Below are 26,888 nucleotides of genomic sequence, written 5' to 3'. Positions count from 1 at the left end.
AAACGCGTTAAATAATCAAGGCGGTTCCAAATTATATTTGTAATCACAAAACGAATTATAATAAAATCTGCGCACGTAGGAGATGGAGCATAACACATTATACACAAGTAAACACCACATGTGTGTTCTACTATATAAAGACATGAAAGTCCCATATCCTTATCAATGTGGGATATGAGTTTCAAATAACATTTTCCACTTCCAAGAGACCAATTTTGGATACTTATATCTCATTCATCTCTTAGCCATTTTGAGTGATTTATAATAATCCCGAATGAAATTGACATTCACGAGTCCACTAGCTTGTCGTGTTAATAAATTCATACATGATTTATGTGCAATACCATAGCTCTGTGCCATATCAATTTGAAATATTTGAAAGGTGATTTAGTTTTCCTAGTGGCAAAACTTAGAAACTATTTTTGTGATACATATCTTCAATCTGGAATTTTCGTTCCCGGAAAATACAGACTTTTGACCAAGTTAGAGAGTTGGCTTCCGTGGATGCTGGTAGGGTTGGTAGGGCATTGTTTTGGTGGACATTCGGAGAAAGAAATAAAAGGCCATGCATGTTTTCTACTTCAGATTTACTCAACAAGTAAATGGTTCGGCGCTTCATAATTATCAATCGGTTTAAATCAAAATCAAATTTCACTAGTTTGATTTAGCATGATCTCTTACGGAAACCAGTGCGTATCAGTGAATGATCATGGATGTTGGTTTTATCAAAGGCTTTGGCAAGGTTTCGCGCATTTTTTAAATTGTTTTGGCGCGGCAACCGTATTCTTGTGGTTGGGGTGTCTGAATTCTTGTCAACATAATCTACAATGGTATTACATGGGGCGGTGGAAGAAAAGAAATAGGCCCTGTTAGATTGGTGGCGGTTAGTGTATTGACGATTGTTGCTTTGGGAGCATGGACAAAGAAGAATGGACATGGATGGATTACACAAGAAAGAATCAAGTTAATTCACGAAAGTGTGCAAGGACGGTTCTTATCCAGTTTGATATCTCCGTTTCAGATCATTATCACTCATCATCGACAAACATAACTGTTTAGGTAAGTCTCATATGAAGAAGGTCATGGGCTAATGTATTATATTAATGTTATATCACACACAATTTTATTTGTAGGGCATGGTCCGCGTATATCTTACCATCCTCCGACTCTGCTCTAAACGGGATTTACTTGAGTATTTTTGATTTGGTTTGGTTTATTTTGTGAGTATACCTGATATAGAAAAAGTTCTTAGATAAATCATGATTTTACCGATTTCACATTTCTGGAATTTTATAATTTACTAGCCTTTAACCCGTGCGAAGCACGGGCGGGTATATAGTTCGTAATTTATTATTTATAATTTAAAATTCAACATCATTTTATCAGTATTTTAGTATTAATAGATTGAACTTAATTTAATCCGAAGTTAGTACACGTAGATTTAAAAATAAAAAAAATCAGAAAATTAAAATCTTTTCCAAACATAGCCGATCGTGTAATACCTTTGAAAGATTCAGTAAATCAATCGAATTTCAACGTAATTTTATAATCTTAATTTTTTTGACAACAATAACATTTAAGATTAGAGTTAGAAAGGGTTATGTAATGGTTCGTGTTTATATTGAGATAGAATACGTTAAATTTAAAAAGAGTTATATGAATGCTCTTGTTAAAAGTAGATATTCAAAATTATATATTTATAATTCTATTTATAACATCATTATAATATTTTTAATGAAATATTATATGATAATGGATTGTTATGAGTGTTTTTAGTATTTGAAACTGTTTAACAATATAATACTAATAGACTCCACATTTATAGACTTCTAGTGCCAAAAGGAGACTACCAAACCAAAAAATATAACTAAAACCTTGGACTACAAATTATACCCATGTTGGCTTATTATAGTATAGTATAGATAGTATAGATTTCTTCGAGAATGTTCCTACCTTTACATAACTTTCTTGATGTCGAAGAAATGCAAAGCACATATATCTCCCTCCAATTGGGCAAAGTACATAAAATTACACAAATCGATTCAACAAATCACAGCAACAACAAATAAATACAGAGATGGAGAGAGGAAGGAACGGGCGAGTGTCGCGAGGGATGCTACCGTTACTCGCGTTTCACGCCATCAGCGAGTACTCGCGGCTCGATCGGAAACCGCCTGTGACGGCGGCGCTTGTGGCGGCGAATACACTCATATATCTGAGACCTAAGTTCATTAATCATCTCATTCCTACTCTCGATCAAGTCTGGTTCAATCCATATCTCATTCTCAAGGTATTTTTTAATTTTAATTTTCTATTCATTTTTTATGCCTTGTTGATTGATTTTATGCCTCGCTGATGAATTTTATTGAATGTGATGAAATAGTTTATTCGAAGTTATTAGTTTTGAGATGAAATGTTTGTTTTAGGCTTTTGAAAATATAAGTTGAGCTTAATTGAGAAAGTTAGGGTTTAGCTTGACTATTTATTGGAAACTTAATTGGAGCTATACCTATAGATTAGAGGATCAGGTCTGTGTGATTACGCAAATATATTAGCGAGTTTTGTTTTCTTCTCCGGAGATCAGTTGTGTTACTACACAAGTTTACTACACAAGTATAATGATGAGATACGTATGAATGGGAAATCAATTGTGCGAGTACATAAATTTCTATTACTGTAACGTGCTTACATTGCTCAAGGAAACAGTACAATTTTCCATTAGATGCCAGCCTTATTTGAGGTCGAAACTGTATACGTTGTTACTTTATGGGAGAAGAGTGCTGCTTGCCGATTCTTTTTCTTTTGATAAGAGTGCCGTCTGATTCATGTTTATGTAGAATACATATAATTGCTAATATATGTGTGTTAATATAGGCCATCTTCACACATGATTGCGTAATTGTTCTCACATTATCAGATATCTTTGGAAAATTTAGAGTATGTTTAGTTCAAGTCATTGGCAATTCTTCGAGTGTCTTTGGATGTACACTTTTCTCTCTAGGTAGTTTGTGATTGCTACAAATTCGGGAGAACTTGCTGCTTTCCTTTGACGTTATATTATCCTAGTTGCGGAGGAGTACAAATTGATTTTTGAACTGATGTAGTTAAAATATTGAGTGTTTTTGGTTGTTTCGTTTCTATAGCTTTCTGGAACACCCCTTGTATCATGTGCCTGTATTGTCATTATGTTGTACTGAATTTTTTTCGGACTGAGCAGAACGGGGATCTCAGACGCTTACTTTTGTCACCTTTTTACCACATAAATGATTCCCATCTCGTCTACAACATGATGTCACTATTGTGGAAGGGAGTCCAGTTGGAGAACTCAATGGGGAGCGTGGAGTTCACATCTATGGTTGCTGCCTTGCTTGGGTTGTCTCAAGGAATTACAATATTGCTGGCAAAAGCTCTTCTTGTTTTTTTCGATTATGAGCGACCTTACTACCAAGAGTATGCTGTTGGATTTTCTGGTGTTCTTTTCGCCTTGAAGGTTGTCCTCAATTCTCAATCAAATGATTATAGCTATGTTTACGGAATTATGGTACCATCACGTCTTGCAGCATGGGTTGAACTGATTCTTATCCAAATGTTTGTGCCTGGTGTCTCCTTCCTTGGTCATCTTGGTGGGATTCTTGCTGGGATTTTGTACATGCGCTGGAAGTCCTCATACTTGGGTCCTCGCCCGTTACGAGCAGTAATTGGTGGCTTTGCCAGTTTCCTGAGTTGGCCTTTTAGAATGGTGCGAGGTTTCAGTCAGAGGCGTCGAATCTCTGGTAGGGGAACAGTGGGCAGGGGTCAGACTAGAAATACACCTCCTACTCCTTGGAGTTGCCCTGCATGTACCTACGATAATTCTGGCTGGTTAACTGTGTGTGAGATGTGTGGAACAAGTCAGACTGGTGATGATAACTTGTTATCCTCTGGTTTGTCAACTGATCAGCCCCCTGTGGGAGATCACCCTTCATTGGAAGAATTACGTAATCGGAGGGTTCAAAGATTTGGAAGATGATAAGGATAAATGGGATTTTTATTTTTGTAGTACAATAGACCAATACATGTGAGATATCCATTCCTTTATGTATCATAAGATAGCAAGCTTACAGTCCAACAGTGACTGTCAAAAATTGTCAAATGAAGTAACGTGACAGTTAAAACTTGTCAATGGTGCAAATGTAGATTCTGTTTTATTGTAGTCCATTAGCACTTGTAGAAAGTAGAAACCGAAGAAGTACAAATAGTTCAAGTTTACCTCTACTGCCGCAATGGCTTATAAATGATTCCTATTTACTTTTATTTACAAGGTGGTGAGATTTTTATCTTTGCCGAGGACGGAGAGAATTATAATATTTCTGAATTTCGGAAATACATTACTTTAAAAAATCCAAAAATAAAAATAAAAATCACATGTATAAAAATATGCCAAGAAGAGAATGTGTTGCATATATTTCAAAGTTTATGGTACGTTTTAGACAAATTAATGTCTTTTAAAAGAAATTTTCATAAAAAAAACATTTCAAGTTTCAAGAAAAATTAAAAATGTCGTTTCTCCTTTTAATCTTGGCGGATACAGAATTTATATGAATATGTTTCTCGGCGAATTAATCGGAAGGATAAATGCTAAATCCAAAGATTAATTAATTATTTCGATCCCAACTTCTATTCCTTAAATTAAAGTTATAATATTCCTTCTATTTTGAAATGTTGATCGTTTAACTTTTTATCACGCAATTCTCAGTTCTTTAATCATATAATTACAATTTTTAAAATAAAAATATATAATTAATATTATGTTTCAAGATAACTTTTTCAAAATTTACTCCCTCTAATAAAAATATAAATAGATTGACTTCTAAGTTCTTAACCGCATTGTTACACCATCATCTTTAAAAATTTTGTTTTTAATTTATAATATTAATCATATATTTTTATTAAAAATGAAAATCTTAAAAATAATTTAATCAATATGATTAAATAATTTAAAAATATATATTAACAATAAAACGACATATTTCAAACAGAACAATAATAAAAAAACTTAAAAATGGGTGTTAAAAAGTAAATTTAAGAACAGTAATTTTAGATTTTAGACAAAAAAAAAAAAATATCTCCAGTTTTGGGCCTCTACTACACCATACCCAATTACCCATATATAAAACTGTGGAGCTGAGAACTAGAGAACTAGGGTTTATCTCAAATTCTCAATCAAGCAACCTCACTCTCCATTTCAATGGCATCCAAAAACAAGAGAAAAAAGGCCAAGAACAAGAATCAAAACAATCTGCAAGGCGAGGTATGCATAAAAATATGTTCTTTCTTCCAATTTTCGTACTATAATGATTACATACAAGCGAATTTAATGATTTTTGCAAGTGGGTCACTGTGATTTATGAGTTTTACATCGTTATCGTTAATCAAGATAGTAACTTTATAGCTTTGAGATAGATTGGTGTTTTCTTTATTGGTTTTCTTGAATAGTGGTAGTACTCATTTACTCTCAAGAAGTCGAGAATGTGGCGGTTATTAGCTAGATTGAAGGGTTTTGCTGGGAGCTTGTTAGTTACGCAGCCTCGAATTGTAATTAAGCAATAGAACTAGGGGTTTAGTGCGTGATTAGAATTGGGGAGGATTAGCTTTGGGTACATGGCTATGACTAGATGGGTGTTTCCTTGATTGATTTTCTTAAATGGTGGTAGTACTCATTTACTCCTAAAAACTCGAGAATGTGGCGGTTATTAGCTAGATGGAAGCGTGTCGCTCGGAGGTTGTTAGTTATGCAGTTTTGAGTTATAATTAAACCCCTGAACTAGGGGTTTTAGTGTTTAATTAGAATAGTGGAGGATTAGCTTTGGATATGTTGTTATGACTAGATGCGTGTTTTTTGTTGATTTTCTTAAAAAATTGGTAGTACTCCCAAGTCCTGACAAGCTGAGAATGCGACTGTTATAAGCTCTGTGGAAGCATTTCACGCGGAGCTTGTTAGTAACTTTGAATCGTAATCAAGTTCTGTACTACTAACTATTTCACTGTTTTTTTCTGTTATAGTGCTAGAAGCTCACTTTATGCTGGTCATCCTTAGAGGAAAAGTAGTCTAAGAGCATCGTAATGTTTTTTATTTTATTTATTTCAATCGATCTCAGTTTCGATTTTTGATTTTGCAATGGGAAGGCTGGTAAAAACATTGTTTTTTCATATATTGCAGAGTAAACCTCATTGTTTGCCGCCAAAACAAGATCATATAATTAAGACGGAGACAGAGAAGTTGTTTGAGAGGGTCAAGGCTAAAGTTGAGGCCCTCAAAGCTGCTATATCCACTAATGCTGGTAGTATCCCTTTCCATGATACGTCTGCCTCTACACCCGAGAAGGCAGAATCACTTGAAAAGAAAATTGAAAATGGAGGGCCTGACGACCTTCATGATTTACCAAATGTTTCTGAAAGAGCGGAAGTGACAGCTGACACCGACCCACTCCTTGTTAGTGACAAGGTACAGAACTTGGCAAATATCAAGGTATGCACATCATCTATGTAGTTCAGATATGACCAGTAGCTTCAAATAAAATAGAATCTGTCACCCAAACTCTTCAAGTTTTCATTTTTTAGCCTACCCTTATAGGATACATTACGGTGTGTATCATGTATGTGAAAATGGAGTCCGATCTTTCATGCTGCGAACGAACAATTCACTCTAGTAGGCCTTCCTTATATGCTAGTAGCAAGACCGTTGGCAGACTTGCAAGTTGCATATGTATTTAGTATCTGTGTTATGAATAATATATGATGATAGTGAATTTAGTGGTAAGAGATATATTTTTTCTAAAAACAAATTAGGATATGTATCATTTTCTTAAATCACACTTGCATGCTTCCAGGTCGCCCAACCCATGCCAAATTTCGGATCTAATTCTAAAATTCTAGATTAAAGAATGACAACATTACTGATGTAAGTAAGACAAAGAAGATGACGAAAAAAAAGAACATTATCACATATATAGGACAATCCGACAAAACTTCCCTGATTGCGTCATAACGTTTTCTATGTGAATATATAACAGAGGAGAATTTATATATTTAGCACGGGTGGGGATGTGAGACAGGTATTAACCTGTATTTTACCCTTTTCTACCCTTGTCCTGCATAAAGAACTGTATCTGTTCTTTCATGCTGCCACTGAACAATTTACACTGAATTAATCCAGACCCTAATATACTATTTAAAAATCTAGCAACTAATATGTGAGACATGACCTTGCTGGACTTGCTTATTGTTCTTATAAATCTATGTGATGAATATTATATGATAATTGTATATTTATTTTTAACAGACAGATGTTTTTGTAAAAAAGATAAGAACATGTAAGATTTCGTGAATAACCCTTGCATGCTGGCAGGTCCCCCAGCCCGTGTCAAATTCTGGATCTGATCCTAAAATTTTAAAGCGTGAGAATGACGACAATACTGGTTTAAAACCGAAGAAAAAGATGAAGAAAAAGGCCTCAAACATTAAGATTCAGACACTTCTCAAACAATCCGACGATTCTTCCCCGATTGTCGGACTTGGTCCAGCCAGTATCGATCCAGTTAAGGAATCTTCAGCTCAAGAACTGCCTGAGTGCGAGGTATGTGTGTTTCTTGTTTTGAATTTGGTAATATAGTTTTGTAGAAATAAGGATACCTTGTGATGAGTTTTGAACTGAGTGATTGTGTATTCCATATATTCAGTGTTGTATCATAATGTTTGCTATATGAATATAGAATAGAGGAGAATTAGCTTTAAATTTATAGCATGGGTGTTGATGTGTGATAGGTATTAAGTATTAACATCTCCTTTTACCCCCTTTCTACCCTTCCTGCATCAAGAACTTAATCTGATCTTTCATGCTGCAGCTGAACACTTTACACTAAAGCAGTCCAAACCCTAATATCTGTGAGATAGGTATTAACCCCTCTTTTTACCCCCTTTCTACCCTTATCCTGCATCAAGAACTGTATCTGATCTTTCATGCTGCAACTGAACATTTTACACTAAAGCAGTCCAAATCCCAATGTACTATCTAAAACTGTAGCTACTTATACGTTAGAAGCAAGACCTCTGGTGGACTTGCTTATATGTTGTTCTTTTAAATATCTGTGATGAATATTATATGATAATTGCAAATTGTTGTTAACAGACAGCGTTTTTGTAAGAAGATTAGAATATTAAAGAGTTTTGAATCACAGTTGCATGCTTGCAGGTCCCCCAACCGGTGTCAAATTCTGGATCTAATCCTAGAATTTTCAGCTCTAAGAATGAGGGCAGTACTGTTTTGAAACCGAAGAAGGTGACAATGAAGAAAAAGAAGAAAAAAACAACAAATATCAAGATTGAGACACTTCTTGAAAACTCCTCCAACATTTCCCCGATTGTTGGATGCGATCCATCCAGTTTTAATCCCGTTAAGGAATCTTTAGATCAAGACTTGCCTGACTGCGAGGTACTTATCTTTGTTCTGAATTTGGTAATATAATTTATAGAAATAAAGACAGATGAGTTTTGAACTGGGTGATTGTATGCTATATATCTAGTGTTGGAGAATTAGCTTTATATTTTTAGCCCGGGTCTTGATGTGAGATAGGTATTAACCCCTCTTTCTACCCCCTTTCTACCCTTAACCTGCATCAAGAACTGTATCTGATCTCTCGTGCTGCAACTGTATACTTTACACTAAAGCGTCCAGAGTCCAGACCCTAATATACTATCTGAAACTCTAGGAACTTATATGTTAGAAGCAAGACATTTGGTGGGGTTGCTTATATATAGTTCTTTTAAATCTGTGTAATGAATTTGATAATTGCAAATCTATTGTTAGCAGACAGATTTTTTTGCAATAAAAGATAAAAATATATGTAAGAGTTTTGAATCACGCTTTCATGCTTGCAGGTCCCCCAGCCCGTGTCAAATTCTGGATCTATTCCTAAAATTTTGAATTGTGAGAATAACACCACAAATATTAAGATGCAGACACTTCTTGAACAATCTGCCAACACTTCCACGGTTGTTGGATGTGGTCCAGCTAGTATCGACCCAGTAAAGGAATCATTAGTTCAAGATTTGCCTGAGTGCGAGGTACTTGTGTTCTTTTTTCTTTTTCTTTTTTTCAGAATTTGGTAATATATATTTGTAGAAATAACGATACTTTGTGATGAGTTTTAAACCGGGTGATTGTATGTTCAATATATTCAGTGTTGGAGAATTAGATTCAAATTTTTAGCACAGGTGTTGATGTGAGGTAGGTATTAACCACTTTTTCTACCCTCTCTCAACCCTTACCCTTCATCAAGAACTATATCTGACTTTTCACGCTTCAATTGAATTCTTTACACTAAAGTAGTCCACACCCTAATATACGATATAACACTCTAGCAACTTGTATGTTAGAAGCAAGACCTTTTGCGGGATTGCTCACATATTGTTCTTTTAAATCTGTGTGATGAATATTATATGATAATTGCAAATCTATTGTTAACACTTAACAGACAGATGTTTTTGAAAGAAAAGATAAGAATATGTAAGATTTTAGAATAACGCTTACATGCTTGCAGGTCCCCCACCCCATGTCAAATTCTGGATCTAATCCTAAAATTTTGATTAGCGAGAATGACAACAGTACTGCTCTGAAACCGAAGAAAAAGACTACAGATGTCAATATTCAGACTCGTCTTGAACAATCCGCCAACACTTCCCCGATTGTCGGATTCGGTCCAGCCAGTTTCGATCCAGTTACGGAATCTTTAGATCAAGAATTGCCTGAGTGCAAGGTATTTATGTTCTTTATATTGAATTTTTTAATATCATCTTATAGAAATAAAGATACTTTTGTGATGAAATTTAAACTTGGTGAATGTATATTCTGTATATTCATTGTTGGAGAATTAGTTTTAAATTTTAGCACGGGTGTCGACGTGAGGTAGCCAAGTAGGTATTAACCCCTCTTTTTACCCTTGTCCAGCATCAAGAACTTTATCTGTATATTTGCTTCAACTAAACACCTTACCTAGGTAGTTTAAACCCTAATATACTATCTAAAACTCTAACAACTTAAATGTTAGAAGCAGGAGCTTTTGCGGACTTGCTAGTATATTGTTCTTTTAAATCTGTGTGATGAATATTGTAGGATAATTGCAAATCTATTGTTAACAGACAGATCTTTTTTTAAGACAAGATAAGAGTATGTCAGATTTTAAATCACACTTCCATGCTTGCAGGTCCCCCAGCCAGTGTCAACTTCTGGATGTGATCCTAGAATTTCGAAATGTGAGAATGACGACAGTACTGTTTTGAAACCAAACCAAAAGACCACAGATATCAAGATTCAAAAAAATATTGAACAATCTGCCACCGCTTCCCCGGTTGTTGCATTCGGTCGAGGCATTTTTGATCCAGTTGAGGAATCTTTAGTTCAAGAATTGCCTGAGTGCGAGGTATATATGTTCTTTGTTTTGAATTTTGTAATATAGTTTAATTGAAATAAAGATACTTTGTGATGAGTTTGTAGTGGGTTTGTTTTTATTCTTATATATTCAGTGTTCGAAATTAGCTTTAAATTTTGAGCACAGGTGTCGATGTGAGGTAGGTATTAACTCCTCTGCTTACCCCCTTTCTGCCCTTGTCCTGCATCAAGAACTATATATCTGATCTTTCATGGTGCAACTGAAAACTTCTTACTGAAGTAGTCCAAACCCTAGTATACCATCTAAAACTTTAGCAGCTTATATGTTAGAAGCAATACCTTCTGCAGACTTGCTTATATATTGTTCTTTTAAATCTGTGTGATGAATCCTATATGATAATTGCAAATCTATTGTTAGCAGGCAGATGTTTTTTTAAGGAAAAAAAAAAAAGAATATGTAAGATTTTTGAATTACACTTGCATGCTTGCAGGTCCCCCAGCCCGTGTCAAATTCTGGATCTGATCCTAAAATTTTAAGTTGTGAGAATGACAACAGTTCTGTTTTGAAACCAAAGAAAAAGACCACAGATACTAAGATGTGAGGTAGCCAAGTAGGTATTAACCCCTCTTTTTACCCCCTTTCTACCCTTGTCCAGCATCAAGAACTTTATCTGTATATTTGCTTCAACTAAACACCTTACACTAAAGTAGTCCAAACCCTAATATACTATCTAAAACTCTAGCAACTTAAATGTTAGAAGCAGGAGCTTTTGCGGACTTGCTAGTATATTGTTCTTTTAAATCTGTGTGATGAATATTGTAGGATAATTGCAAATCTATTGTTAACAGACAGATCTTTTTTTAAGACAAGATGAGAGTATGTCAGATTTTTGAATCACACTTCCGTGCTTGCAGGTCCCCCAGCCAGTGTCAACTTCTGGATGTGATCCTAGAATTTCGAAATGTGAGAATGACGACAGTACTGTTTTGAAACCAAACCAAAAGACCACAGATAACAAGATTCAAACAAATATTGAACAATCTGCCACCACTTCCCCGGTTGTTGCATTCGGTCGAGGCATTTTCGATCCAGTTGAGGAATCTGTAGTTCAAGAATTGCCTGAGTGCGAGGTATATATGTCCTTTGTTTTGAATTTTGTAATATAATTTTATAGAAATAAAGATACTTTGTGATGAGTTTGTAGTGGGTTTGTTTTTATTCTTATATATTCAGTGTTCGAAATTAGCTTTAAATTTTGAGCCCAGGTGTCGATGTCAGGTAGGTATTAACTCCTCTGTTTACCCCCTTTCTGCCCTTGTCCTGCATCAAGAACTATATATCTGATCTTTCATGGTGCAACTGAAAACTTCTTACTGAAGTAGTCCAAACCCTATAGCATCTAAAACTCTAGCAGCTTATATGTTAGAAGCAATACCTTCTGCAGACTTGCTTATATATTGTTCTTTTAAATCTGTGTGATGAATCGTATATGATAATTGCAAATCTATTGTTAGCAGGCAGATGTTTTTTTAAGAAAAAAAAAAGAATATATAAGATTTTTGAATTACACTTGCATGCTTGCAGGTCCCCCAGCCCGTGTCAGATTCTGGATCTGATCCTAAAATTTTAAGTTGTGAGAATGACAACAGTTCTGTTTTGAAACCAAAGAAAAAGACCACAGATACTGAGATTCAGACATATCCTGAACACTCCGCCAACACTTCCTCGATTGTTGGATTCGGTCCAGACCGTTTCGATCCAGTTAAGGAATCTCTAGTTCAAGAACTGCCTGAGTGCGAGGTATGTGAATCATTTTGTAACTAATTTTATTCGCCAATGAATTAGTGAGTGCTTTTATTTTCTTACTACTCTTTAGTCAGCATCATGGTTGCTATTTGCGACAACCAAGCATCATACACAGACCCTGTTACTTATGGAATCTTGAGCTTAATAAAGTACTTCTAACCATATTACTGTTTTTCTTTCATACTGTAATGTGAAGTGGTTCTTTGCTAAAGGTTCTTTTCCAGTTTGAATTGGGTGAGGAGAATTTATTAGACAAAAGACATGTTTGCCCTTCGCGTCGTAATCTCATTTGATGTTTTAAATTGATTTTTTCTTTTATCATGAAAACTCGGGTAATAGTATGCTTCGTAATGGATTGCAGAATATTAAACTTGAATCTTTGCGTAAAAATCGAGATCCTGTATCAAAGAAGGATTTGGAGAAGTCTATTGACTCTATTCCTGAGGAGGTCAAGGTTAATATTGTGGCTCACAAAGCTGCTGAAAACATGAATGCTCCTAATATCCCATTTTATGATATGTCCGCCTCTACACCTGATAAGGCTTATCCACTTGAAAAAATTATTGAAAAAGAGGAGTGGGACTGCCTTGGCGATTTACTCAATATTCCTCGAGGAGCAAAATTGAGCCCTGAAGCGTACCCAAGTTTTGTACGCAACAGAGTACACAAGCTGGAAAAGATACAGGTATGTATGTTGTCTGGCTATTGTTGACATGATGAGCAGTTCTAGAGAAAATATTGTTTGTCGAGTTCTTCTCATTTTCTTTCTGTTCCCAAACTTTTCAAATTTTCAGCATACTTCTGTCGGAGACGGCACAGGTCTGGATGTGAGAAATGAGTCTGATCTTTACACTACAACCCAACACTTTACACTCTACTATATAATTGTTCAAACCCAGATTTACAATCTAAAACTGTCAACTTATATATTAGGGGCAAGACCTTTGGTGGATTTTCTTCAATATTGTTCTCTGGATTGTGTTGTGATTTTAGGAATATCATGTGTAATGGCAAAGTCATTGGTAATAGACACTTCTTTTTTTTGAAAATGTCAAAGTATTCTAAATTTTTTGTCACATTCACATGCTGGGTTCCTTAACCTGTGTCAGATTCTATATCTAATCCTTGAGAATCTGATTGTTCGACTCTCACTTGGGTCCTAGCCTGGGCAACTAATTTTTTTCTTCAAGAATTAATGATTAGGATAATCCTTTTAGATAATTACTCCAGATAATGGAATTACATATAAATGACGGATTGTGGAGTGATTTTAATCTTTTTAAACTCTGTGCTTTAATTGCAGGATGAGCACGAGAAAAGGACAGTGGCTAGTGTTCTTCAGTACATTACGCATCTCATCAAGTACAAAGACAAGCATTTATCGGGCTGTTACAACAAGTTTGTGAAGGATCACAAATTTCCAAGTATAATAGAAGAAAAGTTCCAAGCCATGTTCAGTGAATCAAGTTCTGAAGCTCTTCCACCTGCGAAAAGGGAATTACTCGTCAACTATGTGTTGGTGCTATCACTTTTTGTCGATGGTTATAAGTCTAATGCCAAAGACATAACGAAAGATCTGAAGATTAAAACCGAAACAGCAATAAAATATTATAAACAGTTGGGATGCATACCTCGTCCTACGACAGCTGGACTTCTTGTTGAACTTCCAGTCCCATTGAAATTTCCAGTCCCTGAGACCAGCAGTACCGCTAATTGAGCCACCCTTGGCCTTGGGTTGCAATAACTTAAGTGCTATTATTTTTACATTTGATAAGCATAATTAAGGACAGTCAGACTTTTAATTATATACATTATAATTAGAGAACTGCAGTCTTTTGGTTATGATGTTATTTGTTTGTGCAACAGTATTATACCATCAATGTCCCCAGAAAAACAAAAAGGATACAGAGTTAAAACACAGATACAATGGTGAACCAATTTGAGATATAGACTTGCCTGAGATTCCACACACATTGCATATATTTATGTTTTTGGCCTTGAGCAGGTTTTTAACAACCTCTTGGCACCCTAGCATCTGCAGGCAGAACTAGGCCAGTCAACCTTGATCACTATCACTTGAAAGAAACATAAATTTGGTCTTTTTCTTCTTGTCTCAGTGTTGAGTATCTTAATACGGTCTTTCTAATGTGTGCCCAAGGGCACACAATAATCACCAACTCTCATGAAAATGGTTTCATTTGATTGGTGGACTTGATGTAAATGTAGGGAGGGCATTAACATTTATTATCTATCCACCAATCAAAAGTTAGTATTCTTGTGGAAGTTAATGACTATTGTGTGCTCATGGGCACACCATAGAAAATTCGATCTTAATATACACTAGACTTTGGCAAATTAGTTTGTGTTGTACTTTTGTGTTCTGTATGTTTGTGTCACTTTTGTGTTTTTGTGTTCTGTATGTTTGTGTCACTTTTGTGTTTTGTATATTCAGATACACTAAAAACTATACCAACACCAATATGAGACTTTGATTTCATGTTGGATTTGTGTTTCCCTATCAAGTACATGAACACTATACAAGTACACAATATAAATAAATATATAAATAAAAATAATTAAACTTTATATATATAATTATAAAATTTTATGTCAATTATAATTATATGATCCTTATTCCTTTTTGGGACGTTCCAAACATAATGAACCTACTATACTTAAGGGTCGTTTGGGCAAACTTAAAAGAAGTGGCTTCTTGCTTAAAATAAAGAAGTTGATTATAAGTGAGAAGTAAATGAGTTAATAAAATGTTTGGAAAAGAAGCAGAAGTTCTGAGAGATAAGCTAGCATTCTCAGCTTCTTAAAAGTTCTACTTATTTACAGAGACGGGTCAAGAAAAACAGAAGTCACTTCCTTTAACCAAACATTCCCATACTATTTTTGAACACTACTTTTCACTATTACTCCCACTACTTCTTTATTTTATACTCTCTTTTTATTAAATAAATATTATTACATCCATTATTTTGCTCCACTTTACCCACTTAACCAGCTCACATTAAATGACACCACTTTACCCACTTAACGAGCTCACATAAAATGGAACGGAGGGAGTATATATTTTGTATATACCTCATACATACTTTTAATTGGATCTGGAATTTATTCAAATATTGTTGGAATTTGTCATTTTCTCGCCTATTTGAAATCCACCACCCTAACACAAAATTCGTATCAAATTGTCGGCTTCGCTTAAAAAGTTGGTGGTTCTAATATAAAAATACTAGAACTTGCTTAATTTAAGTAGTCACTATTGCATTGCATCACCAAAAATCCCTCCCGACACGCGGAAGCAGAAATTCTCCACCAAGCTTCCATATCAACTGATAAAATAGGACAATGAGAAGCTTTCATGATCGGCATCTTTTGATTAAGAAGGTTTTACCTTATTACAGACAATCTTGAATGACACAGTTTCAACTACAATCTTGCTCTACACTACTATTCATAATTGACTCTGAATCTTTGTACTGTATATTACACTGTACCTTTGTTGCTTTCTTCTTGTTGGATACTTGGATTTGCTGTGTTTAACTTAAGAGGGCGGCAGAAGATTCTGTGCTGCTTTAGTCTCCTACCAACTACAAGGTTTCTTCAACATATATATATCCGAGCATATGCATGGGTGATACCAGCTAATCCATCCTCTGCCGCGATAAGTATTCTCTGAAATCTGTCAGTGCAGAGATTAAGGATGGAGTTTGTGACTGAAAATCCTGAAGTGGTAAGAAGTACATTCTATCCAGTTTAGAGCTAATTTAACGCGTTTTGCTAGCAAACTGACTTGTTGCATTGTCATGTTTAGGGTGGTGAGGCTGATGATAGGGGCGATAGGCAATTTGTTTACCAGCCCATCCAGAGGCCGAGGGAAGGAGGATTCAGAGCCACCCTTTTTGTCTTTGGTAAGAAAATTAACAGATTGTACCATGCACAGTAAGTTATAACTTATAAGTTATGGTTATAAAGGTCTATTGCTGATATGTGTTTTGCAGGACTGATGCTGTTGGATAATATAGGCTTTGTTGCTAACATGGCAAGCCTAGTGCTGTATTTCATGAATGTGATGCACTTTAGTATATCTGGCTCTGCAAACACCCTTACCAACTATCTGGGCACTGCTTTCTTGCTCACATTAGTTGGAGGGCTAATCTCCGACTCGTACATGAGCCGCCTCAACACTTGCCTACTGTTTGGAGGGATCGAGTTGCTGGTATTTGAATGCTTTCATCCTTGCTGATTTTGTTAACTAGAATTATATGAATCAGAACATATCTAACTTTTTTTGGAAATTTTTATTTTTTTTCCAGGGATATTTGTTGCTGATTATTCAGTCTCATTATCCTGAGCTGCAACCTGAAGTCTGTGGGAAGTACAGCTGCGTGGATGGTACTAAAGCTCTGCTATTTTACGCTTCCATATGTTTTGCTGCGCTGGGAGGCGGTGGACTTAGAGGGTCAGCACCTGCTCTGGGTGCTGACCAGTTTGATCCAAAGCAAACCAAAGAAATAGCCAGCTTCTTCAACTGGTTTCTGTTCAGTATAACTGTTGGAGCTTCTATTGGGGTCACAGTTGTTGTGTGGGTAAGCACGAATAAGGGTTGGGACAATGGCTTCATCATAAGCATGGTTTGTTCATTCATAGGTTTCTGTTCAGTTGCAGTAGGGAAGCCTTATTATCGTGCCCGTGTTCCTGGAGAAAGTGTCTTACTAAGAGTCTTAGAGGTCGACTATCTGTCAATCCTTTTTAAATTTAAATATATACTTAAATACTCAGTACGCGACAATCTCACATAGATAAGTGATTCTCCTACTGAGACTCTATAATGTTTGTTACAGGTTCTGGTAGTGACAATCAAGAATTTAAAGGTGGAGTTACCACAAAATTCACGGGACTTGTATGAAATAGATGACATGGGAAGAGAACGCATCAGGCACAGCTACCAGTTCAGGTAGATTTTGTTTTCCTAGGCTTGAATTGATTTTGTTTGGTGTCATCAGTCTGTTTTAACATGTTAATTTGTTACAGGGTACTAGATAAAGCAGCTATACTTCCCGAAGGAACTACTCCAAAGAAATGGAAAGTGTGCACAGTGACTCAAGTCGAAGAAGTTAAAATCCTAACAAGAATGATGCCAATTCTGCTCAGCACTACTCTCATGAACACATGCCTTGCTCAGTTACAAACATTCTCTATCCAACAAGGTTCCCTGATGAACACAAAACTCGGAAACTTTAATGTCCCAGCTGCCTCAATTCCCATCATACCGCTATTCTTCATGTCCCTTCTCATACCACTGTACGAAATTTTACTGGTCCCCTTACTGAGGAAACTAACAGGTCATCCAAATGGAATCACTCACCTGCAGAGAGTCGGGGTTGGTCTAGTTCTCTCCGCGATTTGCATGACACTAGCAGGAATCATAGAACTCAAGAGAAAGAATGCATTTGTAGACCACAATACCCGCATTAGCCTCTTCTGGCTATCATTTCATTTTGCAGTATTTGGAATAGCAGACATGTTTACATTGGTAGGCCTACTGGAATTCTTCTACAGCGAAGCTCCTCCTCGCATGAGATCACTCTCTACTTCTTTCTCATTCCTTTCGTTGTCAATAGGCTACTACTTGAGCTCCGTTTTTGTGGAGATCATCAATTCTGTAACTGGTAAACTTAGTTCAAACAACGTCGGGTGGTTGGAAGATATGGACATGAACAAGAATCATCTCGAAAGATTTTACTGGTTCTTGGCAGTTATCAGTGTGCTCAACTTTGGGAATTATATCTTCTGGGCTAACTGGTACAAGTACAAGAAAGATGTTCCAGTTGACAGACAAAAGCTGATGGATCAATCTTTCTCAGACGCGAGTATGCGTTTTACAGCCAAAATAGATGATTTGATCCCTCCTAGTAACAAAATTTAATCAGTAATCCCTGTATATTATAATTACCAGGCTTTTTCCAGATAGGTAATAAAAATGCAGCATACTAGTAGGCTGGGAAAAGCTGGTTTTTGTGTCTGTAACAATAAGGTAGTTTATCTGGGAATATAGAAAATGTATATTTTTTTGATCTCTGGAGAAGAATCTTAACTAAGAGGCCATTATGAATCTTTTCTATCCTCGAAATCACAGATCAGCCCAGCTCATGATCGGAAACTTTTTTTGACAATTTAGGCTTATACGTCTTACAAATAAGTATCTGTATTACTAATACTTCTCGAGATGAGCCAAAGTCAAACCCGGGTGTTCCGGGACAACAAAGTATAAACCCACCACTTGGGCTATGCGATCGTGCTCATGATCAGATACTTAGTAGTCAGCAGCACATATAAAGAACAAAACGAGTGCTGCAGCAGCAGCAAGCAAAGCAAGGATTGTGGCAGCAAGCGCAGGGTTAGCAGAGGCGCTTAAAGATCAAGGATTCTTATAAAAACAAGTAGAATACAAGCATACACTTCATTTTAGTATAAGGCCAAGCACCATGAACCTTATTACAAAGATATAAAGTCGAATGTGTATACTCTCTGTCTCTTACTTGATCAGCCCTTCGGTGAAGATGGTAGTGAAAGCATCCATTTCATCTTTCGACAAGCAAAATCCGAGTTCCAGAGCACCCTCAGAATCCCTTGATCCAGTAAGTGAAAATTTCTCTGATACAACTTTATACTTCTTTGGCTTGCCCCAACCAAAATCAGTGCTATAATAATCAAACTTTGGCGATCCAGCCACCCCAAACTTTGGCTGCCCTTTCGCCGCTTTAATCTGATCAAAAATCGTATCGTACCCTTTCAGCACTCCTTCCTCGTTCTTCATCTTTTCATCAAGACCCTCTCTGATTTTCTTCACTGCAATCCGAAAGCCTTGTTCTCCTGCTAATTCGATGGTTTTGAGAGTAGACCAACAAGGCAAAATCGCGTTTCCAAAATAATTTGCAGCAATTGGCGGATCCAGACGTGCCCTAGCGTCCACAGCAAAAACAAAATGCTCATCCACCTCAACCTCCTGACCTTCAGCAGCGCGCATCTTTGCCATGCAAGCCCATACATAGGCACACACCACCACAAAAGTCGAAGCATGTGGTACTTGGGTCGACACCAAATTCTTGAGTCCTTGAATCTGCAAATGATCCATCACAAGCGTGGCTTGAACCATATCATCCTTGTGCACATCAGAAGGAGCTTTAGCATCTGTTTGAGAGTCCTGTTAAAAATCAGTCAGAAAAAGTGCAGGTAAAAAAATGATGTTATAGAAATCAGGCAGCTGTTTGGTATTTTTTTGATACTTATATATTTTGACTTTTCAGCAAAAATTGAAAAGTAGTTTTTTGTCAAACAAAAGCATTTGAGAACCTGTTTTTCCTAAAAGCAGTTTTTGAACTAAAAATTATTGTTGAGAAAAACTGTTTTTAGATTGACCAAACAGTTCTTCACCTGCTGGCGCAAAATTTCCCTCAAGAAAATCGAGGCCATGCCCTTCGGATCACCGATCACACTCCTGTCATAAACCGGCAGACTATCCAAATTTTCATAATCCCAATCGCGACTGAGCTGCTTCGCATTAATAACAGCCCAAGTCCTGATAAAATTATACAGACTCTTCCCATCAGCCACAACATGCGAGTTTCTGAATCCAATGCTGAATCCTTGATCCGCAAACAACGTCACTTGAATCGATAAAACCGGAGATACCTTCTCATTTTCATCTCCCCTGCCTTGTGGAAGCTCAGGAACAAGACACATCAACTCATCAACTTCCACAGCCTCATTACCAGAGAGATACTTAAACCCTTCGGAGACAACACTCCTCAACTCCGCTACAGTTACCGAGACAGAGTCTCCGTCTGAGTAACGAATCGCGGGGCTGGTATTGGTGGAAAGACTTGTGGGAATTATGAGATTGCCGCAGAAAGGGTAGTAGTGTTGGAGAGTTGAGGCTAGAGATTTTTTAAGATTCGGGACGATTTTTTGTGTGAATTCGGTTGCAGAACAGGGGAAATCGTAGAAGTAGACGCGGCTGAGAGAGGGCCAGTTGAGCCAAAAGATGTCGAAGAATGTGAGGGGTAAAATTTTTGTGGTGGTGCAGAGATCAGACGGTGGTGAAATACGGCAGTGCTCAAGAATGTCCACCATGTTGTTGTTGTTGCCTGGTGCATGTGCCATTTCTGCAATATTGCTATAATATAATCAAAGAAACTGGTCGAGAACATGGCCAAATGTAAGTGACATCTCCAATTTGTGCTTAATGGTAAAAGACTATGGTGGTGTTTGTTTACGAGAATTTCGTTCACCTGTTTGTCTAAATAAGTAAAAGCACTTTTACGAAACTGAAAATGCTAGCTTCTGTATCAAAATTTCTGCTTTATTAACTTATTTACTGATTTCAAAAAAAAAAAACTTATTTACTTGGAAGTGATTTTTTTTAAGTTAATCCAAACGACCCCTGTATTTGATACTCCTCCGTCCTTTCTACATTTTCACTTTGTTTTTCAAGTAGTTAAAGTTGATCAATTTTTTACTAAACATTACAGATTATCTATTCATTATTTTTAAAATCTGAAAGTTACATTTTAAAAATAGACTAAACATAATTTCTAATGATATAATTTTTATTATTTTTTTCAATTATTTGGTACATATAAATTTCAGTCAAAGTATAGTAAATTTGACCTGTCAAAAGTCAAAATGGACCTATATAAGAGGACAAGGGAGTATATTTTAAAACTACTCTTTATATTTTTATTATTATTTAATAAAATTTTATCTGGATTAATAATTGAATATATTTGGAGGAAAGTGAATATTATATTTAATGATAATAAGTAAAAGTACCTAGATCTTCTTTTTTTTTAAAAAAAAATTAAGAGCCTGTTAAGAACTATTTTTTCATATATATATTTTTGAATCTAAAAAGAAGAACTTGCTTAAAAAACGTAGCAAACATGCTCTAAAAACGTAGCAAACGTGCCGGATGATGAAAAATCTGAAATGAGACAAGCTTTTCATTAGATATATTGTTAAAGAATAGAATTAAACAAATCATTAATTGAGCACGATTGGATAGCCCAGTGATGGGCTTATCCTCTGTTGTCCCGGGACATCCGGGTTCGACTCTGGCTCGCCCCGAGAATTATTAGTGTTCCGATTTACATATACATTTTTGAAAATAAAATTTGTTTCAATTTGATTGTCCACTTCAATTTTTAATATAAAATTATATTTTTAAAATCAATAGGTTGCTTATCAAAATTGTCAAAACTTAAACAACTTTTCCTAAGAGTTAAAATATATTTATAAGGGTAAAAAAATTATATTATTAATATTTTTTTAGTTAATGAATCATTTGTTATTTAATTGAGGAGATCAGATCACATAGACAATTTTCAAAAGTTACTAATTATTGGAGTAGAATATTATCTAGTTGATAAAATTTTTAGTGAAATTAACTATTAATACATATAATGATTTGACAATATTGGTAACTATTTTGATAACCCCTCGCCAGAGATGCTCTAACTTCAGGGCCGTTTGTAACTTTTTTGAGACCTTGTGCTGACTTTAAGAATGAGGCCCTTCCAAATGACAAAACAAAATTTTAAAATATATTTTTTTTTTTTTGACTGAAAATTTTTAAAATAACATGATATCATAAACAAAATTAGACTACTACAACTGAAAAATTGTTTTTTTTAAGTAGTTAGACTTAAATATGACTTAAATAATGGTAAAAATTAAAGAGATATTAATATTATATTATATTTAAATAATGGTAAAAATAATGATAAAAATTAAAGAGACTTAAATTAGTGTTTAAATAAGATAATAGTAAAACTTAAATAGATATTAATATTATATTATATTTGTCATGAGTATACCAAAACCAGCCATGTCTAACTTGTAGCGGTAATAGAATAAGCAGCGTACTTAAGTTGACTACTGTAAAAGTTTCACCTAAAATAAAATGATTCTCCATTAAATTCAGGAGTATTGATTAGTGCCCCTGCTTAAACAATTCAAAAGTGGAAATGCATGCATTCGATTCTTTAAACTTTTCTCTTTTTTTATTGTATTTCAAATCATCACATTTTAAAATTTCTAAAAATGATGAAAGAAAAGTATTATTATAAACAAAAAATTAACTACTACAGTCTGCATTATGCTTTTGTCGAAGCAAAAGGTTTCCGTGAGGAAATTTCGTTCATTCACAAAGTGCAAGAAATTGTGCAAAAACCCATTTCACCTATTGAACAGGGAGAATCTTCGTGTCTGGTATATTAGTGGATCTGATGATTTGGCAGTCTGACATATGATCCGATAATTTGGCATCGCATTTCATTTTAATTTGACGGGAATTGATGTGGAGCTGACATGATAAATCACAGATAATGGTATGGAGATCAACGAATTTAGAATATGAGAAAATAATACTTATAATTTTAGTTTTTTTTGAGAATATACTTATAATTTTAGTTAATGGTCTGTTTAGGAATGTGGATTTCATTTGAAATTCTGAATTTGATTAAATAACCTGTTTGAGAATTTGGATTTAGATTTCATTTGAAATCCACACATTCAAATATTAGTATAAATTTGAAAATTTAAAATGACAACTCAAGTCCTGTTATTTGAAATCTATCATTTCAAATGAAATGTATGCTTCCAAACGGTCTCTAATAAAAGTTGTCGGTTGGAGTGCTTGCTTTATTTTCTAATAATAGCTTAATATTTGTCACATAAGCTATTAACCGATAAATCATTCCCTTGAACTTGCTTTGATGCTTCTAATGAAACATTCAACAAATACATATTCCGTTAAAACTTGAGAGAATATCAAATTCCGGAACTCAATTTTACTACAGACACACACTCGATGATATTAAGAAAACTCATACTTTTTTTGATAACAAAACTGGTCGGTTACGAACAACAAACTAGAATAGGGAAATTCCGACTTATTTGTCGGAAAATAACTTGATTCAAGAATCTTTAGTTAATCTTTTCTCGAGATCAAAGAATATATATTTTCTATATTCCCAAATAAACTATCTTATTGTTCGGACCCGAAAAATTTAATATACCCGGATATACATTTTTTATATTCCGGGATAACCATCTTATTGTTACGGATACAAAAACCAAACTTTCCCGTCCCGAAAAATTTAATATACCCAGATTATTGATTAATTTGTGTTATCACATCCTAGCTTCTGGGTGTAAGACTTGAACTCGCATCACAAAAAGATTGATCAATCAGCTTTCTTATATCAACTGGAACATCTTTCTTGTACTTGTACCAGTTAGCCCAGAAGATATAATTCCCAAAGTTCAGCACGCTGACAATTGCCAAGAACCAGTAAAATCTTTCGAGATGATTCTTGTTCATGTCCACATCTTCTAACCAGCCCATGTTGTTTGAGCTGAGTTTGCCGGTTACAGAATTGATTATCTCAACAAAAACTGAGCTCAAGTAGTAGCCTAATGACAATGAGAAGAATGAGAGTGAAGTAGAGAGTGATCTCATTCGAGGAGGAGCTTCGCTGTAGAAGAATTCCATTAGGCCTACCAATGTAAACATGTCTGCAATCCCAAATACCGCGAAATGAAATGATAGCCAGAAGAGGCTAATGCGGGTATTGTGGTCTACAAATGCATTCTTTCTCTTCAGCTCTATGAAACCTGCTAGTGTCATGGAGATCGCGGAGAGAATTAGGCCAACCCCGACTCTCTGCAGGTGAGTGATTCCATTTGGATGACCTGTGAGTTTCCTCAGAATGGGGACTAGTAAGATTTCATACAGTGGTAAGAGGATGGACATGAATAAGATTGGTATGATGGGAATTGAGGAAGGTGGGACATTAAAGCTCCCGAGTTTTGCGTTCATTAAAGCACCTTGTTGGATGGAGAATGTCTGTAACTGAGCAAGACATGTGTTCATGAGAGTGGTGCTGAGAAGAACTGGCATCATTCTTGTTAAGATTTTAACTTCTTCAACTTGAGTCAATGTGCATACTTTCCATTTCTTTGGTGTAGTTCCTTCGGGAAGTATAGCTGCTTTATCTAGTACCCTGTAACAAATTATCATGTTAAAACAGGTTGATGACAGCAAACAGAACCAATTCAAGCCTAGGAAAAAAATCTACCTGAATTGGTAGCTATGCCTGATGCGTTCTCTTCCAACGTCATCTACTTCATATAAGTCCCGCGAATTTTGTGGCAACTCTAACTTTATATTCTTGATTGCCACTATCAGAACCTGCAGTTTGTCAGTAGGAGAATTACTGATTTCTTATATTTTAGGAATATATGGTAAAACGGTTGGCAGATAAATTATCTGTAGAACTCTTAGTAAGACACTTTCTCCAGGCACTCGGGCACGATAGTAAGGTTTTCCAAGTGCAAGTAAACAAAAGCCTATGAATGAACAAACCATGCAGATGATGAAGCCTTTGTCCCAACCCTTGTTTGTGCTCACCCACACGACAAAAGTAACTCCAAGAGCAGCTCCAACAGTTACACTAAACACAAACCAATTGAAGAAGCTGGCTATATGTTTGCTTTCCTTTGGATCAAACTGGTCAGCACCCAAAGCAGGTGCTGAGCCTCTCATTCCACCGCCTCCCAGCCCAGCAAAACATATGGAAGCGTAAAAGAGCAGAGCTTTAGTACCATTCACGCAGCTATACTTCCCACAGGCTTCAGGTTGCAGCTTAGGATAATGAGCCTGCATAATCAGCAACAGATATCCCTGAAAAAAAATTAGATATGTTCAGGTTCATATAATTCAAATGAATAAAACCATCAAGGATCAGGGTACTTGAGATACCAGTAACTCGATTCCTCCAAACATTAGGCAAGTATTGAGGCGGCTCATGTAGGAGTCGGAGATTAGCCCTCCAACTAATGTCAGCAAGAAAACAGTCCCCAAATAGTTGGTAAGGGTGTTTGCAGAGCCAGATATACTAAAGTGCATGACATTCATGAAATACAGAACTAGGCCTGCAATGTTAGCGATAAAGCCAACACTATCCAGCACCATCAGTCCTGTCCCATTCGCAATAAATTAGCAACAGAGCTTCATATAATGTTAGTGCATTGTGCAATATGTTAACTTACCATAGATGAAAAGGGTAGCTCTGAATCCCCCTTCTTTAGGTTTCTTCATGGGCTGGTAAACATCACCTCTTTTATTAGTCTCTCCCTAATTAAACACAACAAATCAAGAATTCAGTTTGCTGGAAATGCGTACATAAAAGCATCACAGATCATTCTAACATGCAAAAATTAGCTGAAACCTGGGGAAAAAAAATTATACCACTTCAGGACTATTAGTTAGGAGCTCCATGCCTAATATCGTGGTATTACTAATTTACAGACATATATATCAAGTCTGCCGCCCTCTCAAGTATAATAGTAGTGACTGAAGAATCAAGATGTGTAAAAGACCGTCCACCAATTGACCGGCCATGCATGGCGATGAATCAAACACAGCAAAATCCAACAAGAACAAAGGAACAAAGGTAAAATGTATTATACTGCAAAAATATTCGGATTCAAATATGAATAGTAATTTGAATCAAAATTGAGCTCATTTTATAGGATGCTAGTTGAAACTGTGTTATTCAAGATTGTTACCAAAGTCTTCAATGCACACTTCTTAATCAAATGATTCCAATTATGCATGCTTCTCAATGTTCTATTTTATCATTGGGTCCTCGTCCGTGGCAATCGATGGCTAGGGACGTTTTAAAACCATCAACTTACTAGTCATCCGACGATTGAGTTTTAAAATTTTGTTCTAACTTCCGGCTGCCATTGAGATCACAGGTGTTCTGGTCCTTGGCTGTTAAAGTTTTAGAAGAATTGTCAACCTTCCTAGAATGGTTACTGGGATTAAAGGAATATTGAGCTTCCAAAGGCTGCATGCATGAACTGTCCGCTACCAAATCTCTAGATATTTTAGCTATTTTCTATTTAGTAAGTAAATAAATAAAAGAACTGTAGTAATTAATATATATAGGTTTAACAATTTTTGGCGAGTTTGACGATTTTCCAAATGTTCAAGTACATTTCCCTCTTGGATATAAGATGAAGAAGTCCGTGATTGAAATATAGTATAAGTTCTTCTTACTTGAATATGGGAACTAACATCTCTCTTCCACAACATGTCAACAACTATCTGCGAAGTTGGAACAAGCTTGCTTTATCCCAAAAGTGAATTTTGTACTTGTACACCGATTTATTTAACTAAATTATAAATTTAACATTTAATTGATTATCATGTCCTTCTATTTATTATAAAATAATTGAATCAATATTTTCTCAATGTTTTTCTCCTTATTATAACACTGGTATAATATATATTTTATATAAGAACTTGTATATAAAATTATTAAATAAGTTAATTATTATTCTTGGCCCTAAATTATGCATGCTTCTCAGTGTTCTATTTTATCATTGGGTCCTAGTCCTTGGCCATCGGAAAGTTTTAAAAACAAGTAAAATGCAGGATGTGTTTGTGCACCTCACTTTCTGAGTCTAGCAAAGTTTGTACCTCCGGTTTCAAGATTCGTTAGTGTAGTAGTTAATACTGAGGGTAGCAGTGTAGAGGTGGCCAAACGAACGAGTTCAAACGGATCGACTCGT

At 35.6% G+C, this 26,888-nt stretch overlaps 5 protein-coding genes across 6 annotated transcripts; 3 read left to right on the top strand and 2 right to left on the bottom strand.

Annotated features, from left to right (window-relative positions):
* The first annotated feature begins 1,952 nt into the window (after window positions 1–1,952).
* Window positions 1,953–4,192, top strand: LOC108194019 (rhomboid-like protein 14, mitochondrial). The gene is made up of 2 exons (XM_017360907.2): window positions 1,953–2,290; window positions 3,218–4,192. Exons 1-2 carry the CDS (start codon window positions 2,078–2,080, stop codon window positions 4,007–4,009), a joined length of 1,005 nt encoding a protein of 334 aa, XP_017216396.1. The 5' UTR covers window positions 1,953–2,077; the 3' UTR covers window positions 4,010–4,192.
* A 937-nt stretch (window positions 4,193–5,129) lies between these two features.
* LOC108196040 (uncharacterized) lies at window positions 5,130–14,075 on the top strand. Of its 2 annotated transcripts, XM_017363111.2 has the most exons (11): window positions 5,130–5,290; window positions 6,200–6,508; window positions 7,388–7,615; window positions 8,231–8,470; window positions 8,917–9,102; window positions 9,579–9,794; window positions 10,242–10,457; window positions 11,342–11,557; window positions 12,012–12,227; window positions 12,595–12,918; window positions 13,537–14,075. In XM_017363111.2, exons 1-11 carry the CDS (start codon window positions 5,228–5,230, stop codon window positions 13,948–13,950), a joined length of 2,628 nt encoding a protein of 875 aa, XP_017218600.2. In that variant the 5' UTR covers window positions 5,130–5,227; the 3' UTR covers window positions 13,951–14,075. The 2 variants fall into 2 exon arrangements, with proteins under 2 accessions (XP_017218600.2, XP_063936879.1); XM_064080809.1 differs by lacking the exon at window positions 9,579–9,794.
* Window positions 14,076–15,816: 1,741 nt separating this feature from the next.
* LOC135147642 (protein NRT1/ PTR FAMILY 4.5-like) lies at window positions 15,817–18,323 on the top strand. The gene is made up of 6 exons (XM_064080810.1): window positions 15,817–15,975; window positions 16,057–16,153; window positions 16,244–16,461; window positions 16,559–16,972; window positions 17,087–17,199; window positions 17,277–18,323. Exons 1-6 carry the CDS (start codon window positions 15,946–15,948, stop codon window positions 18,169–18,171), a joined length of 1,767 nt encoding a protein of 588 aa, XP_063936880.1. The 5' UTR covers window positions 15,817–15,945; the 3' UTR covers window positions 18,172–18,323.
* Window positions 18,324–18,623: 300 nt separating this feature from the next.
* On the bottom strand, window positions 18,624–20,467 carry LOC108196041 (phenolic glucoside malonyltransferase 1-like). Its single transcript, XM_017363112.2, has 2 exons — window positions 19,680–20,467; window positions 18,624–19,449 (listed from the first exon to the last, which is right to left on the bottom strand). The coding sequence occupies exons 1-2, from the start codon at window positions 20,406–20,408 to the stop codon at window positions 18,781–18,783; spliced, it is 1,398 nt and encodes a 465-aa protein (XP_017218601.1). The 5' UTR covers window positions 20,409–20,467; the 3' UTR covers window positions 18,624–18,780.
* A 2,860-nt stretch (window positions 20,468–23,327) lies between these two features.
* LOC108194387 (protein NRT1/ PTR FAMILY 4.4) lies at window positions 23,328–25,685 on the bottom strand. Its single transcript, XM_017361337.2, has 6 exons — window positions 25,558–25,685; window positions 25,359–25,443; window positions 25,069–25,286; window positions 24,559–24,990; window positions 24,386–24,498; window positions 23,328–24,310 (listed from the first exon to the last, which is right to left on the bottom strand). Exons 1-6 carry the CDS (start codon window positions 25,585–25,587, stop codon window positions 23,446–23,448), a joined length of 1,743 nt encoding a protein of 580 aa, XP_017216826.1. The 5' UTR covers window positions 25,588–25,685; the 3' UTR covers window positions 23,328–23,445.
* Window positions 25,686–26,888: the final 1,203 nt, after the last annotated feature.

This window comes from Daucus carota, chromosome 7 (assembly GCF_001625215.2).
Source record: "Daucus carota subsp. sativus chromosome 7, DH1 v3.0, whole genome shotgun sequence".
NCBI lineage: Eukaryota > Viridiplantae > Streptophyta > Magnoliopsida > Apiales > Apiaceae > Daucus > Daucus carota.
The sequence above is the reverse complement of the archived record's forward strand: the minus strand, read 5'-3'. Positions and strand labels throughout refer to the sequence as shown.

Excerpts from the sequence above, each read along its gene's own strand:
- LOC108194019 (XM_017360907.2), top strand. The coding sequence starts at position 2,078 with ATGGAGAGAGGAAGGAACGGGCGAGTGTCGCGAGGGATGCTACCGTTA. Across the intron at positions 2,291-3,217 it reads ATCCATATCTCATTCTCAAG|AACGGGGATCTCAGACGCTT; the intron begins GTATTTTTTAAT and ends CGGACTGAGCAG.
- LOC108196040 (XM_017363111.2), top strand. The coding sequence starts at position 5,228 with ATGGCATCCAAAAACAAGAGAAAAAAGGCCAAGAACAAGAATCAAAAC. Across the intron at positions 9,103-9,578 it reads AAGATTTGCCTGAGTGCGAG|GTCCCCCACCCCATGTCAAA; the intron begins GTACTTGTGTTC and ends ACATGCTTGCAG. Across the intron at positions 12,228-12,594 it reads AAGAACTGCCTGAGTGCGAG|AATATTAAACTTGAATCTTT; the intron begins GTATGTGAATCA and ends AATGGATTGCAG.
- LOC135147642 (XM_064080810.1), top strand. The coding sequence starts at position 15,946 with ATGGAGTTTGTGACTGAAAATCCTGAAGTG. Across the intron at positions 15,976-16,056 it reads TGACTGAAAATCCTGAAGTG|GGTGGTGAGGCTGATGATAG; the intron begins GTAAGAAGTACA and ends TGTCATGTTTAG. Across the intron at positions 16,973-17,086 it reads TCTTACTAAGAGTCTTAGAG|GTTCTGGTAGTGACAATCAA; the intron begins GTCGACTATCTG and ends TGTTTGTTACAG.
- LOC108196041 (XM_017363112.2), bottom strand. The coding sequence starts at position 20,408 with ATGGCACATGCACCAGGCAACAACAACAACATGGTGGACATTCTTGAG. Across the intron at positions 19,450-19,679 it reads GGGAAATTTTGCGCCAGCAG|GACTCTCAAACAGATGCTAA; the intron begins GTGAAGAACTGT and ends GATTTTTAACAG.
- LOC108194387 (XM_017361337.2), bottom strand. The coding sequence starts at position 25,587 with ATGGAGCTCCTAACTAATAGTCCTGAAGTG. Across the intron at positions 25,444-25,557 it reads TAACTAATAGTCCTGAAGTG|GGAGAGACTAATAAAAGAGG; the intron begins GTATAATTTTTT and ends GTGTTTAATTAG. Across the intron at positions 24,311-24,385 it reads AGGCATAGCTACCAATTCAG|GGTACTAGATAAAGCAGCTA; the intron begins GTAGATTTTTTT and ends AATTTGTTACAG.